The 13327-nt window shown below is 45.8% G+C and overlaps 1 protein-coding gene across 5 annotated transcripts in view; it reads left to right on the top strand.

Annotated features, from left to right (window-relative positions):
* The window catches only part of PARD6G (par-6 family cell polarity regulator gamma), a 224552-nt gene that overhangs the window by 73003 nt on the left and 138222 nt on the right, over nt 1–13327 (top strand). For all 5 annotated transcript variants that reach the window (XM_033934470.1, XM_033934471.1, XM_033934472.1 and 2 more), the window contains exon 2: nt 1236–1458. In XM_033934470.1, the coding sequence (XP_033790361.1) occupies nt 1236–1458 (223 nt within the window). The remainder of the gene's footprint in view (nt 1–1235; nt 1459–13327) is intronic.

Genomic DNA, 13327 nt, shown 5'->3' with positions numbered 1-13327 from the left:
AAAAAAAAATTGCTTTTTGTATCTTTCCTCTTATTTGGAACCTTAACTATGTGTTTTTCTCATGCTTCTGAGTCATCAGGCTGTCTGTTTTTACCCAGGGCAACTTTCACATCCCTAACCCTCTCTTTATACTCTCACTTGTGATAGTATAATGTGAGGTAGGCAATTCACTGCACAAAGGAGTGCAATAGCAAATAACTGTGCACAGGATCCTCAAAAAAAGGACTATTTAGGTAAACCGAGAGTACCTCATCTATTTGAGCCTGAAGGTAGAAGCAAATGTACCTGAATTGGGTTTGACCAGAATGGATAGATTTGAATGAATGACTGAGAGGTTTGAAGAAACAATGAGTGCGATGGTGGTATTGCTTGGTAATTTCTTTTGTAACCCAAGCCAACAAGGGTGACTACAAAACCAGACTGCAAGAAAGGAAGTGCAAGTAGTATGGCCAAAAATCATTATTTATTATAAAAATGTAAACATAAGTACATAAAACCTGACTTGGCTGTATTTCAGCAACTTCCTACATCAGGACTAGTTTATAGTATCTCTAGGATGATATTAAGGATCCTTCTACTTGTAAAAGATTTCACAAATAACCTCATATTTCAAAGAAAATCCAAAAATGACACTTATAATCCACCAGGGGTAAAAATCAATCTGAACAGTCAGGAATTCAGCAGTAAACTGAGTTCAGCGTTGCATCCAAAATCTGAGAGTAGTGTGAGGTTATTTATTTGTGGAACCTTTGTACAGGTGTGAAGAATCCTTCTATCATGCCTTTCGATACTTTACACTACCTCTGACGTAGGTAAATGCTGAAACACAAGCATGTTGGATTTTAAGTGCTTATGGTTTTACATTTGTTTAATAATGGGTTTTTTGGTTATATTGCTTCCACGTACGTTTTGTAATTGGGTTCCCATTCCTGATATACCCCTCCCCCCCTTTTTTATAAAACCGTGCTAGTGTTTTTAGTGCGGCTAGCGCTAAAAATGCTAGCTCAGTTTTGTAAAAAGGGAGGGAGATAGTTTGGGATCTGTTGTTTTTTGTTTTTTTTTCTTACATTTAATATGCTCTAAACTTGTAGACTTTTAATGGAGGCCGCACAGCAGATTTCCCAGCTGGCTCACCTCCTTACCATGTTGCTGAATGCTGCCTTTGTTAGGGGGGGAGGGGTTGTGTGTGTTTCACTGTGGCTCACTTGCTTACATGTTCTTTCCTTTCTTTACAGTTCGGGGCAGAGTTCCGGAGATTCTCTTTGAACCGTTATGCTCCAGGCACATTTGAGGAATTCCTCAAGCTCGTGGTTCAAGTCCATCAGATAACCAGCGCGGAGGTCATGCTTGGCTATGCTGATGTGCATGGTGACCTGCTCCCTATTAACAACGATGACAATTTCTTCAAAGCTGTGTCAAGTGCCAACCCCTTGCTGCGCGTATTTATTCAAAGACAAGGTACAGTCCCCGCTGTATATTCCCTCAGTCTCTACTATTTAACCTTGATGCTACGTCTTTGCTTCAAGTTTTTATATTTGTTTTGCTACTGAAATCTTTTTTTTTTATTACCCATTTCTCCATGATTCCTTAATGCAGTGGCATTAAGATTTCACTTAGGAACCCTCCCCCCTCCAGTATTTTTAATATTCATAAACTGAATTCTCACAACTTTTGGTTGTACAAATAAAGACAAAGATTGTAAATATTATTCATGCAGAGCTCTTGCCTTAGGCATAGCTCCAGTGGCTGTTTTTTTTAATTTTACTTTTAACTAATTGTTGAAAATGCTTATGTAGCTTTGTGGTCCAGCCACAAGATGTTTGTGGTCACAAAATGTGTGTGCTTTTTCTGTAGCACTCATTCAGGTTTATGGAGGTGACTGAACTGCATAAGCACACACATGGATCTTTAGCCATTGTGTAATATGGAAACCCTTTGGGGCCTGATTCAGAGTTCTGCTTTAGCTGTGTTAGTAGCTTTGCTTGATGAAATGTTGGCATCCCAGCTTCATGGAAGGACACCATTCATGTCTTAACCTTATTACTGGCTGGAGAAATCCAACTTCCTTGATAGCATCCAGGCCCAAAATTACAACAAAACCTACAAATAACACATGCAGCCACTACAGGAGAGATCTGCATCACTTGCCAGGTGACAGATTAGAAGCTTTCCTTTGCAGTTTGTTCTGGCTTCCTGGACAGTGCTTCCAGTAAGATTTTGTGTGTCCCAGCCAAGAGCTGGGGATGGAGGAAGCCAGTGGTATGAGGACCTGTCTGACAGCTGCGCTCCTGTTCCTGTGAGCATATACATGTCCCTGAGATCAACATAGAATTATTTTCCCAGTTATTTCTGTTTTGATATCATTGTTTGTTAGGCATTAGACAAAGGGGGAGAATGAATGAGCTGCTTCACTCACTCCTAGGTGTTTGTATGAATTTGTTTGGTTATATTTAGTTTCTGTGCAGAATGTAGTGAACATTCAGTACCTGCAGCATGGCATCTTTTGAAGACTCTGATGAAACATCACTTGCCACTTAATCTGCACTATAGACAGCTGAGTGATGTGCTTGCAGTCATCCAGACAGCAGCACCAGAAGTGATTTGGATCCGGTTCAGACTCTGGCTGTCAGTTTTTTAATCTTGCTAGCTGCTGGTTTGGTGTATTGCAAACATACCGTATTTTTTGCTCCATAGGATACACTTTTTCCACCCCCAAAAAGGGGATGGAAATAAGGATGCATCTTATGAACCCCCCAGTACCACTTTTTAAAGTCCCCTTTCTGCACTCCTGCCTGTCTCCCTCGCCGGACGGCTCTTCTTCAGTTCAGGCAGAGCAGCGCAGAAGGTAGGCGCATGCTGTGTGTGTTCCTGCCTGGCTTGGCGCCGCTCCCCGATTGGCTGCAGTCAGTTCTTGCACTTGTGAAGAAGAGCCATCCATCAAGGGAGACAGGCAGGAGCGCGGAAAGGGGACTTTAAAAAAAGGTACTGGGGGCTTCCTACGGGGGGGGGGGTGCCTACGCTGCCTACAGATTTTTCGGCCTATAGGACCTATCACTAGACCACCAGAGGGGGTACAAGGCAGGGTGGTGGGAAATTTTTTTCTTGGGTTTTCCTCCTCTATAGGTGGGTGCGTCTTATGGTTGGGTGCATCTTATAGAGCGAAAAATATGGTAAATCCCCTGTGCTAGATTGGAATGTGTAACTTCACCCTGGCTGGCAACTGGTTAGTCCTAAGTTTTGTGCTGGTCACTTTCTTCTGCATGGATGGACTTGACATGCCTTGAAGCCTTCACTTAGCACACTCACCCGCTCTAGGTTTGCAACTGCACTTCCTGCTTCACTATCTGCTTTCATTCAGTTGTGTGATAGAAAAAAAGAGACCTCTGTATGGTATTTTCAAAACTTCTACCTTTTGTACATCTTCTGAACTTTGACATTTAAAGGTGGGTATTTCAACTTATCCCGCTCATAAAGTTAATCGTATGGAAATTGTGTTTGGGGAGAAGAAAAATAAAAATGCCAGTAAGCAAAAAATGTAGTATTTTCTTCATGGAAAGAGCTACTGCACCTTCTGGTGCCATATGACCTCTCCACCTGCACAGTAGTTAAGGAGAGCAGGAAGGTAGCTGGTGGATTTACACTTGCAAGAAAGCCTCAGGTTATAGCAAGAGAATTCCTGTCATTTGTCAATCAAGACAGATCAGTTATAGATTATGGACATGTTCTTAACAATGGAAAAATCCGTTTGGAATCCCACAGGGCTCCCCACTTTCTCTTACACTTTTTAATGTGTACCTTCTTTCGTTGGGTATTGGATGAGCAAATTGAGCTTGAGGTTGTTCAGCTATGCTGACAATATTGCTATAGTCATCCCATGTTGTAATACATTATCCAACAGTATTCAATTTATTGAGTCTGTGCTAAATACAATGGAATCCTGGATGCAGGAATTCAAGTTGAAATTAAATCAGGAAAAAACAAAATTCTTTTTTGTGTCATCACAAAAGATTATTCTTGAACCAATAATTAAGATCAATTTAGTATCATTTACAATAAGCCCTACAATTAAAATCTTGGAAGTTGTTTTTGATTAGTGCTTGACCATGAAAAATCAGATAGATGCAGTAGTTCAAAAGGGTTACTATACCTTATGGAAATTACGTACCATCAGATCCTACTTTTACAATCTTAGTTCAGACATTACTTCTGAGTATTTTAGATTACTGTAACATTGTATATTTGACAAGTACTAAGAAAAATTTGGCTTGACTGACCTTGGTTCAGAATACAGCAGTAAGAATGATCTATGGTCTGAGGAAGTACGACCATGTGACCCATTATTGTGAGCTGCATTGGCTCCTGGTGGAGGCCTGGGTGATCTTTAAGTTGGGATGCTTATATAATAAAGTTGCTTTTGGTGTTGTCCCATTATATGTTGTTGATACATTCATTATCATGGCACTTGAGAAGAGTAGAAAATCTCATGCCCTATTTACATTCCCTTCAGCTAAGGGTTGTAAAAGTAAGAAACATCATGGGCATTGTCTTTCCTATCAAGCAGCTTATTACAACAAAGATTTTCATCCATTATTGATTAGATCTACATCTTATGAACATTACAGAAAACTTTTGAAGCCTTTTTTTTTTTTTTTTTTTTTTTTTTCTTTTTTCCAAATTCTTTTGTAACTAAATCTCTGTATATCACATTATTCCTGTGTGTTCCCAGAGCATAATCTTTTGTTAACCGCATTGAACTAAGGGTTATGCGGTCTAGAAATTTGCTGTTATGTTATGTTATCTATTAGCCCAAAGATGCAAATGGTTGTAGTTTAGGAATCAGATTGTGAATAATAGGATTAATATAGCAAGCAGCAGTATGTTAGTATAGAATTTTTTTCAATAGTCTGGAACAGCTATTTAACAACCAGTTTTCTGGAAGTATTTCAGTTCTAGTTCTCCAAATGAATTGATAGGATTTCAAGAGACTTTTATTGTATTTAGCTCATACCTCTTTCAGTAGTGAGATACCTTCAGGTACAGTATAGTATTTCCTGTCCCCAGATAATTTAATCTGTTTTTCCCTAGCAACAGCAGCAGATTAATCCAGAGACCAATGGGATAGCTCACATCTACCAGCAGGTGGAGATAGAGAAACTGATTAACAGGTGGTCCTATTGGCTGGCACTCCTCCTGTCTCATCAGTAATCTCTATCTCCCAGCAGGAAAAGGTCGCTATTCAACTAGCTCCTGAATTCTGGCTGTGGCTGGAACTTTATTTTCTCCTGTTGAGGTTTCTCTTCAGTGAGCTGGCAGTGCTATTTCTCCTGTTGAGATTTTTCTCTTCAGTGAGACAGGGGTGTCCGGCTGAACGGTGCCGGCTTTAGAGGTTACACTTGGGCCCCCCCTTGTCCCTGCCTCACCCTCCCTCCATTGCTAGAGGGTCTGACTGGGTCTCAATTTTTTTCTTCTTTCCCTTCTCTGTTAAAAAAAAAAAAAAAAAAGAGACCACAGTTGCTACATTATGCTATGCTTTTGCTGCAAACTGGCTTCAACCGGCCCTAACAACAAGCTGTGAGTATGTCTGGCTTTTACAGTTGTTTGAACTTCAGGTTCTGTTTGGGAGTCTTAGTACTATGGGTTCGGTCATCATACATTTAAGGCATGGATATTTTATTGTGGCTAAGTTTTATGACTAGAAATCCTTGGAGGGAGCTGGGACTTCCTGCCCTTTGCATGCACCGCTTGGTTTCCTTGTTGGTTACAGCGCGGCAGTAGCGGTGCGATTTCTTGCTCGCACTTATTCTCATTGTTGGGGTTTCAGTGCAGCAGTAGTCCTGTTTATTCTGAGGCTCTCTTTCATCGGTGTTTGTCACGGCCATGTGCAGCTGATTGTGCAGGTGCCAGTTTATAGCAGCATGAGATGGGACATGTTTTTTCCGGCGCTGTGGGCCGTTCTTCTGGTTATTCCCTGAGTCTGATTTTATTTCTATGCAAGCCGCGGCAGGGTAAATTTTGCGAGGCTTGAATCCGACTATGTTTCTAGGAGCGTTGATGCAGCGGCCACGTATCAGAATCAGGCGTGTGCTTGGGTCTCCGGCGATGGTGGGAGAGCTGCGGTGTTCTGGTAGTTTATTTCTAGCTGACTTTGCTCAGGGTATGCCGAGGCTTCTCTCCTTTCCGGTTCAGACAAGTTGTATGTGTTTCACCAGCTTTGGGACAAGCTTGGGCAGCTTTATATGTCTATGTCTGTGTTCCTGCTGTACTCCCTTGAAGGAAGCTGCTTGTTTAATCGGACTCTGGGGTTAGCACTCAAGGGGTTTACCAGAGAGACTCTGACCTGTGCTAGGTCACCCAGTCTCGGTTTGTCTCCGGACTGGGGCGACATACGGCAACTCACGGCACGGTGAGATCAGCAGTAAGATAGTGCCCTGTATTTCACACAGGTATCTCATTGTCTCTCTTGGGGGTCCCTGCAGATTGAGCCTTTGTCTGTTGGTAACTGTCCTTATTTGGTCCTCTGTGCTGAGCTGCATGTGTCTAGTAGTGGCACAGGATATATATGTCTAAAGGTAGTACAAACAGTTTCCAAGTTTGGGCTGTCTCTGTGGGCATAATGACAGTGTGCATCTTCCTGTGGCCAGGACTCTCTTTCTCTATTTCTGAGGGGGACTGAACTTCAGATTTCCATGCTTATCACGCTGGTTTCTCCTGTCACCATTTTCTCATGGCACATGCTAGACGGGCTCCCCCGAACAGACAGGAAGGGCTGTACAGCTCCTTTTAACCAGGAGCCAGTCACCTATTCTATCAAACCCACGGAGGATCACGCGCTATGTGGCTGTTAGCCTCATCCCTGAAGCTCTCATTAGCGATATGAGCTTTGTCTGCTACCTGTAAGGATGCTGTTGTTTTCCACAGGGCGGTAGATGCAACACCTTGATTGAGTCTAGTACATATTCACTTTAAAGGACATACGTATTTCGCTCATGTTGCATGGGGTTAGTACTGTTTTCATGGTTCCAGTATATTCCTCTTTACATTGTGAAACTTGATTTTTCCTAGGAGACTCTTCTTGCAGATCCTACAGTCTCATCCTGCCATTCCCTGACCTTCTGCACTTCATTCTGAGGGGATCTTGACTTCTTCCAATGACTCTTCAGCCTTTCTCATGAGGGAGAAGATGCTATAATGTCAGGTCAGGGGGCTGTGAAGATTTTTCAGGATGCTTGCATCTTTGCATCCTCCTCAGGTTTCCAGTTCGTTCTTGGAGTCTCTGTGTTTTGTATTTCCCTTTTCAGTGTTACTGGTCCTCAGGACAGTTCTTGTAGTTCTTCAGGAACTAAGGGACGTTGTTCCACTTACTGCTAGGTGCCCGAGACGGGGCCATTGGGCAGGCTGGATCCCATTCTGCTGAATTAGTTTCTCGGGGTTACACATTTCTGCAGACAACCTGGGAGTATATTTACATTTTCTCTATGGACTCCGAATCGGCACTTGGTTTGCCTGCCTCTCTTGGAGCGGCGCTTTCGGTTTTGGCACATGCCATTTCGCCTACTCAAGGCTTCACGAACGTTTTAGGTGATGTGGGCGGTGGTACCGTTTTGGTGCTACCAGGCGATTCATCTAATTTCTTCTTGACTGCCTGCTTGATTCGGACGACTTCCAGTCGGGCCATTTGACTGACACGAAAAGGGTGATATCTTTTCCTCAGTTCTTTACACGTGCATCTTTGAATTTGCACAGCGCTCTTTTCTCCTGTACTATTTATAGGTATATCTGGGTGATGTTTTTATTCTTATAGGAGAGACACGTGTTTCTTTCCGGAGACTTGGGCGTGGGGGTCTCGGTCTCAGATTGGTATTCTTCGCTTACCATGACCAAGAGTATGGGATTCTGTACAGTTTCTGGGATCCATATTGCTGACTCCACTGGGGACTTCGGCTTGCTTTCCCCTTCTTACGCTACAGCAGTCGCTTTTGTTCCGGTGGTTCCCGGTATCTCAGGGCACCAATTATTTGGTATGCTCCTCCTGCATCACTCTATATGATTTGGTGGCTCAGCGCGATTTCTCTTTTCAAGGTTTGCCTCGGTCTTTGCTGGACTATCTCATGACCACCGACCATCCCGGGCTGTCGGGTTGGGGGGCTCCGTGGCTTCCATCCTCAGCTCCTGGAGTCTGGTCTTCAGAGGCGACTCAGTACTTGGTCATTCTTCTGCTCTTGAGCAAGGTCAGGCTACCTTTCTGGAGCTTCAGATCATTCTTCCGGATTGCCGCTAAGGGTCCTTTTGGTCAGTATTAGGATGGGGGTATTTCTCTACTGCTTGGGCAGCAGGTGTTGTACTCATTGGCAGGTGAAGTTGTTCTGCTTCAATGGGTGGACTCTCATCTTCGTCTTCTGTTGGCAGATCCTTTTATGGATCAGGATAAGAGTTTGGATAGACTTTCTCTCCGCGGAATCTGAGCATGGCCCATTTCTGGTATGTGACAGTGTACAGCGCTGTGTATGCTCTGGAAAGTGTGCATGTTAGTAATAGTGTAATCTTCTGCATCCTGGATATTGAGATTTGTGGCTCAAGCGTTCTAGCTCTTTTTATGGACGTGAGATCTGCTTGACCTAGACCTCATGGCCTCGTCTCTCAATTCTAAGCTTCCTAGCTTCTTCGGCGGGCCCAGGGAGTGGGAGTTAGAGGGGGTAGCTGCATGGCTCCTTTCTCGCTTCTGCCTTCTCTTTTTCAGTGTTTTCCGCAGGCTGATGATGGCTTGGATTTGCCACCTCGAGCTCGCTTTCCGGGCACAGTATTTGTAGAATCTCTGGATTGGCGGCACCATCCTTTGCGGATTTGATGAGTCTTTCGACAGCCGGACTAAGAAGTTTCCTGGTATCTCCGGCTTTGCTCGCCTAGGTTCAACATGGATATTTGTACTACTTTAGTATTACGACCTAGTTTTTTTGAAAAATCTTGGCTGACGTGTAAGGGTTATGTGAAGCAGATTGTTTCTTCTCTTATCCAGGTGCTACGGACGTCTTCTCCTGTGGCTTCTGCTTCCTTTTGGAGGTTTTTCCTTTCCTGGGTGCTTCTTAACGTTTGAACCACTCCAGAGTTCCTTTTTGGCACAGGTGTATTGCCGAGGGCTTAGCGTTCAATTCCCTTCAGCTTCTAGTGCTATTCTTGGCTTGTTACAAGGGCTAGGTATATTGCTCTAAGCTTACTTCTCAGCTTCATGTAGTTCAGGTCCTAAACAGAGTGCGGTATATTCATGCGCCTCTTAGAAAGCCCGGTTTGGAGTACAATCTTCACGTACTTCTTCTCAGTTTACCGAAGGCTTCATTTCATCCTTGTCTTTTGGGACTCTAAAGGGCTGTACCGTTGAACATGGGGTTTCTTGTGGCCAGGCTTCAGCTCTGCAGTTTTCTATGTTGCTTGCCTTGTTCAACGGGGATTCCTATTTCTGATTTCCGAAATATGGGGTATCAGTTCGGATGGTACCATTATTTCTTTCTAGGGGGGGTGTCATCCTTTCTTTTATGTCATGCTCGCTTTTCCTTCCTTCTTCCTGGGAGGAGAAATTGGGAGCAGTGCTTTTATTCACTACATTTTTTGATATGTACGTAGCGTTCTCTGTGAGCTCGGTTTCTAACGACTTTTAGTTGTTTATATCTCCTTTTTGTATTCTTCAAGGGACGCCTCAAACGTTTGGCGGCGTCCGAAGCCTCCATCGCTCAATGGGTCCAGGAGGACATTCTTTATGCTTGCTTGCTGGCAGGGAAGCGGTTGGCGAAAGAATTTCATGACCATTCCGCTGGAGCGATGGCTACTTCTTGGGCTCGGCCCAGAGGTTTTTTCCTTGGGAGGAGATTTGTCTGGCGGCTAATTGGTCTTCCGAGAGTGCTTTCTCTCCGCATTTCTGCTTGGATGTGGGGGCGCATGCGGTAGGGGCGTTTTGTGCTTCGGTTGTTGCGGAGGCGGCGTTTGCTTCCCACCCAGATTGAGGATTGCTTTGCTACATCCCATTGGTCTCTGGATTCATCTGCTGCTGTTGCTAGGGAAGGAAAAATTATGTTCTTACCTGTTAATTTTCTTTCCCTTAGACGCAGCAGATGAATCCAGAGCCCCACCCTTTCTGGATATTGTCTCTCGGTTTTTTCTTTTGCAACTTTCGCAGTTTGTTATTATGGCAGGTTGTTTTCTGTATTATTGCATTTTGAGATGTGTTATGGGAAAGAAGTTTTTTACATGCTATGCCTATTGCTGGTTACGTGTGCTTGGGCAAGGAGCTATACTGATGAGACAGGAGGAGTGCCAGCCAATAGGACCACCTGTTAATCAGTTTCTCTATCTCCACCTGCTGGTAGATGTGAGCTATCCCATTGGTCTCTGGATTCATCTGCTGCGTCTAAGGGAAAGAAAATTAACAGGTAAGAACATCATTTTTCCATAGTTGAGGCAATGGAGGGATAAGTAACTTGCCAAAGGAAGGAAGATGCAGGAGTCTGTTTAGGTTTTGGGGATAATAAATGAATTTGTCACCAGCAAACTAAGGGCCAGAGATAAGAAAACTAATGAGGATTGGGGTTAATTCTGCTTGTCCTCTGAAGGTTCACGTATTTTTTATCTTCAGTGATGTGTGGTCCAGTATAAGTGTCATTTATCTTCAGTAGATATTTAGTGATTGTTACTTAGAAATCAAATGTGTATTATCCCAGGACAAGCAGGCAGCATATTCTTTACGCATGGGTGATGTCACCGACGGAGCCCCGGTACGGACCTTTTTAACTAGAAAGTTCTAGTTGGCCGCACCGCGCGTGCGCGAGTGCCTTCCCGCCCAACGGAGGAGTGCGTGGTCCCCAGTTTCTTCGTTTCCGCGGAGCGAAGAAGACGTGTGTTTTTTCAACGGCCGTTGAAACTATCCTTTTTGCCTTCCCGCTCGTGAATTTTTCCTGTTATTTTACTTTCTTACCTTCGGGTTCCTTTTTTCTTTTCATTTGCAAAAAAAAAAAAAAAAAATTACTTTCTTTTTTCTTCTTTTTCAAACCAGCCCCGGCGGGGCCTGTTGCCACTATACAGGCCTCCGGGTTTGATTTTGCGGAGGCTGTATTTCCATTCATGCCCCCGCAGCCAGGTTTTAAGTTCCAGCGGTGTGCACGCCCGATCTCCCTCACTGACCCACACAATTGGTGCTTGCAGTGTTTGGGTCCTGAGCATCGGGCGGACTCCTGCACCCGCTGTGCCACTCTTAAAAAACGAACACTTAAGAATCGCCAGATCCAGCAGAACATCCTATTCGGCACCGGGTCTGCGATGGAATCCACTGCGTCGGCGGCGGTACCGCCAAAATCGACTCCCATCACTTCGACGACGCCCGATCCAACATCGGCGCCGCTGGCGCCAGGTAAGCCGGCTAAGAAGCCTTCCTCTTCCCTCGAGCGCCCACCAGCCACAGTGGCGGCACCGACCTTACCGGCTTCACACCGACCCCGGAAACGCTCCGCCCCGGTCTCGGTGAGTGCCTCGTCATCGGCCTCCTCATCGCCGGGGCGTGGAGCGGCACCTATGGAACCGAAACAAAAGAAAGCGGTTCCGGTGCCACCCCTGGATGACCGCATCGCGGCCATCCTCCAAAAGCAATTACAGGAACAGCTGCAGCATCAACTCCAGCACCTGTTACCCACTATCCTGGCACCGCTCCTTTCGGTACCAGACCGGCCCGAGCCCCGCACCGAACAACCGGTATCCACCCCATCGGTGCCACTTAATACATCCATGCCGATTCTCTCGGCTGAACAGCTCCGTGCCCATCCTGTAGTTCACTCACATACCACTACAGATCCACCTCGGGACCGGGCGGGGCACCGTTCTTCCCGAGACCGGGACCGACACCGATCGTCCTCTCCCGGTACCGTTTCGGTGCGCTCGGGCAAGTCTCTATCTAAGACCCACCATACCGAGCCTTCCACCCCGGTTTCTCGGCATGTGCAACCGGAGGTCCGGAACCCGGACTTATGGGAAGAATCCCCTCCCGGTACCGAGGAGGATGTGTCCTCATCGGACGAGGAACCCTCAGCGCCCGATACCACTTCCAAACCTGAGCAATCCTCGTTCTCCAAGTTCCTCAGGGAGATGTCAGCGGCTTTGTCTCTCCCTCTAGAGTCAGACTCCAAAAAATCCCAAGCCTTTCTGGAGGCCCTGGATTTTGAACAACCGCCTAAGGAATTCCTCAAGTTACCCGTGCATGACATACTACGGGAAACCTTTTATAAAAACTGGGAGAACCCTCTCACAGTCCCCGGGGCCCCCCGTAAGTTAGATAGCCTTTACCGGGTTATCCCTATCCCGGGGTTTGACAAACCTCAATTGCCCCATGAGTCTCTCCTTGTTGAGTCCACCTTGAAGAAGACTCAGGGCGCCAGTGTTTATGCCTCCACCCCTCCTGGCAGAGAGGGCAAAACTATGGACAAGTTTGGCAAAAGGCTCTACCAGAATGCCATGCTGGCCAACAGGGCGAACAATTACACCTTCCACTTTTCATTTTACATGAAACACCTGGTCCAACAGCTGTCCGCCCTTCAAAAATATATTCCAGAGAGAAAGATTCCACTTTTCCAGCAACAAATTTCCAGTCTCCTTCAACTGAGGAAATTTATGGTACGCTCTATCTACGATTCTTTTGAGCTGACCTCTCGTGCCTTTGCCATTGCTGTAGCCATGCGCCGCCTGGCTTGGCTGAGAGTATCTGATTTGGACATCAACCACCAAGACCGTCTAGCCAACGCTCCCTGTCTTGGGGATGAACTTTTTGGGGAGTCCCTGGATTCAACCACCCAGAAACTCTCGGCCCATGAGACCAGATGGGACACCCTGGTTAAACCCAAGAAAAAGGCTCCACCTGCTCGACCTTACAGGCCACAGTCCTCATATCAACGCAGGTTCTCAGCCAGGCCGCTCAATCCGCCTTCACAACAGCCTAGGCGGCCCCGTCAGCAACAACACCACACCCAGGCTCGGTCTCAGTCCAACCAACCTGCCAAGCCTCTTCCACCTTCCAAGCCCTCTCAGCCCTTTTGACTCTTCTCTCCAGGGCATAGCCAGTCTCCCGCCTTCATTGCCTCTTCCTCAACCAATCGGAGGCCGTCTCCACATCTTCCTCAGCCGTTGGGAGGTCATCACATCGGACCAGTGGGTCCTCACCATCATTCGCCACGGCTACTCTCTCAACTTCCAGACTCTTCTACCGGACAATCCTCCCGTAGAGTCTGCTTCTCACTCCTCCCAAACCCCCCTCCTCCTGAGGGAGGTCCAATCCCTCCTTCTCCTCAATGCCATCGAA

The sequence above is a fragment of the Geotrypetes seraphini genome, chromosome 2 (genome assembly GCF_902459505.1).
Source record: "Geotrypetes seraphini chromosome 2, aGeoSer1.1, whole genome shotgun sequence".
Lineage (NCBI taxonomy): Eukaryota > Metazoa > Chordata > Amphibia > Gymnophiona > Dermophiidae > Geotrypetes > Geotrypetes seraphini.
This window is presented reverse-complemented; position numbering and strand designations above follow the sequence as displayed.